This window comes from Plectropomus leopardus, unplaced genomic scaffold (genome assembly GCF_008729295.1).
Source record: "Plectropomus leopardus isolate mb unplaced genomic scaffold, YSFRI_Pleo_2.0 unplaced_scaffold3111, whole genome shotgun sequence".
Classification (NCBI taxonomy): Eukaryota; Metazoa; Chordata; class Actinopteri; order Perciformes; family Serranidae; genus Plectropomus; species Plectropomus leopardus.
Window position 1 is genome coordinate 1 of NW_024633940.1, and position 2,781 is coordinate 2,781.

At 45.1% G+C, this 2,781-nt stretch overlaps 1 protein-coding gene across 1 annotated transcript; it reads left to right on the plus strand.

Annotated features, from left to right (window-relative positions):
- Nucleotides 1-339: 339 nt before the first annotated feature.
- LOC121938701 (NF-X1-type zinc finger protein NFXL1-like) lies at nucleotides 340-2,775 on the plus strand (the record flags this gene model as incomplete). Its single annotated transcript, XM_042481873.1, has 4 exons — nucleotides 340-381; nucleotides 1,553-1,750; nucleotides 1,831-2,022; nucleotides 2,666-2,775. Coding segments are annotated over exons 2-4 (480 nt in total), but the record flags the coding sequence as incomplete, so codon positions are not given.
- Between the last annotated feature and the right edge of the window lie 6 nt (nucleotides 2,776-2,781).

Genomic DNA, 2,781 nt, shown 5'->3' on the forward strand with positions numbered 1-2,781 from the left:
TTAAAAAAAACTTTTTTCCTTTCAACATTTTAAACATTACTTCGATTTATTGAATACTACAATTTTTCAATTTTAATTTGACTGCTTTTTAAAGAGAAATAGAGATATTTATAATTATTTTAATGATATTATTTTTGTGTTTATTTGAGTTGCAGAATCTGCAGAAAATGAATGAAACGTACAGCTGTTGTCGTTGACACGTCGCACTGCCTACGCGTGTCGTGTGCACGGTGGGATTTGTAGTTCTCTACTGTCAAAACCCAACAGGCACCCAATGGGCTCTTGAGCTTGCGATACTACAAGTACCGGGATGCACCGCGCGGCGCGGCGCATGACAACCAGGTGTTTGGACTCCAGTGCTGCTGCTGCCTCAGAGCCGAGGTTTGTGTTCAGAAAGCTCCCAAAATTACTTTGTTTGTGTCAAATTTAACACAAAACTTTTACGAACGAAAGCTTTGGAGCTTGTTTACACTTTAGTAAGTGTTGTTGACCGGATGTGACGTTTGTTTTTACTGATAATGACACCGACAGTTAGCTTTCAGGAGCTAGCCGGCTAAAGCAGTTTAAACTGAACCTGACCGGTAACAGTAACGAGCTCGGTCGGTTTTCTGACTAAACGGAACAAAGTTACGACTCTGCGACACATTATCGGTCACACAGCGAGTCTCTGTGTCGCCGTGTGTCCGTGTGCTGATGTGTTGTGTCATGTAGCAGCTACACAGACATTTGAAGCTGACCAGCAGCCGGACAGCAGGCTGTGAAAGGGTTAAAACTGTTAGTGTGTGCGGGGCTGAACACGCACACAGTTCACGTATGAACACACAGCAGGCTGGAGTCAGCTGGCAACCTGCTCACGACCTGCACACCAGAGTCCAGGTGGAAACAGCAGGTCTGATAACTTACTCTGACTCTACCAGGTCCTGGTCTGGTCTGCACACCAGACTTCAGCCCAAAATCTGCTCATTTACTGTAACTGTTACTATAATTAACGGATATCCTCCGAGGTGGAAACATGTCCTGGTCTCCTGTCTGCACACCAGACTCTAAAATCTGCACATTTACTGATGCCATGATTTCCTCCCAGGTGGAGACATGGCCTGTCCCCTGTCTTAACGCTAGACACCAGTCAAATTTACTGCTAGTATGCAGTGATAACTTACAGACTGTCTTTGAGGTAGAAACGTGTCGCCGTCTTCTGTCTGCAGAGACATAGACATAGACATTTTCTCCTTGGTTTGTCTGCACGCCAAACTCCAGTCAAAAATCTGCACATTTACTGCTGCTCTACTATGAAGACAGATTTTCCTTTAGGTGGGAACACGTCCTGGTCTCCTGTCTGCACAGCAGACTGCAGGTTTTCTCGTAGGTGGGAACACGTCCTGGTCTCCTGTCTGCACAGCAGACTGCAGGTTTTCTCGTAGGTGGGAACACGTCCTGGTCTCCTGTCTGCACAGCAGACTTCACTCAAAAATCTGTCAGTTTACCGTCTTCATGCTACAAAATGAACAGACACGTCCGTGCTAACCTCACCTGTCTGGTTGCCCACCTGTAGGAGTTTCGGAGGCGGTTGCCATGGAGCCCGCCTGGCGACAGCAGGGCAGGGGGCGTGGCCGGAGCCAGAATGGTCAGGGCGAAAGGTCGCGACCCCCGCAGAAGGAGAGAGAGAGGCCGGGGGCCGCTGCAGCAGGAGCGTGGGGGGCCGGACGAGGAGGGAGGACGAAGTCTGCGACGGCACCTGAACCTCAACGCGGTGAGGACACGCGTGGTCATTTATAAACAAACAGAGGACAGACTAATGTCCTGACCCCCGTCCCTACCTGCGTCTGATAGGTGTGTCCGTCCAATCAAAGTTCGAGGAGATCAGGAAGTCCAACCAGGCTGCCGCTCAGCGATTGGCGGAGAGCCGCATCAGCTCCTCCTCTGATGATGACGATGAAGACGAGGACGTCGAGGTCGACCACGAGGACGGAAAGAGAGGGAAGATCCTGGCGTCCACCTTCACCACCTACACCGACCAGACAGGTGAGACAGGTGCTTCCTTTCTGATCGTTTTTGTTTTCACTGCCGGGCTGATGAATGTTTCATTATTGGTGATTTTTGAAGAAAATATTCCTTCCAGACCTGCAGGCTGATTTTTTTAAAGAAAAAAATGTCATAAATTTTCTTTAAAAATCACCAAAAAAGTTCAAAGAATTAAAGAAATTGCCTTTTTGTTGTTTTTAAGAGAACATGCCGTTAAACGCATCGGCAGTAAAATAAAAACAAAATACAGTCATTTAAAGTTGTCCCAAAGAAAAAAAACACCAACTTTTTTTCTTTAAAAAAAATGTTTTTCTTAAAAATATTTTTAAGGAAAATAAAAACTGCTACATTTTTTCTTTAAATAAGTCAACAAAAAGTTCAGAGGAAAATAAAAGTTTCCATTTTTTTTCTTTTAAAAATCACAAAAACTTTTTAAGGAAAATAAAAATTGCTAATTTTCTTCCTTCAAAATTCAACTTTTTTAAGGAAAATAAAAATCCACTTTTTTTTCTTTAAAAATCACCAAAAAATTATAAGGAAAAAAAACCACCTACATTTTCTAAAGAAAAAGTTCATACACACATACACACAAAGGTTTTCCAGCTCAAGATCTCGTCTTCGTCACTCGTCTTCCTCTCTGCAGGTGGCGACGCCTCCGGTCTGCTCAGGACCGGTCAGTATGTCAGCGACCTGTTTCAGTCCGGAGCTCTCACCTGCCTGATCTGCATCGCCTCCGTCAAGAGGACTCAGGCGGTGAGA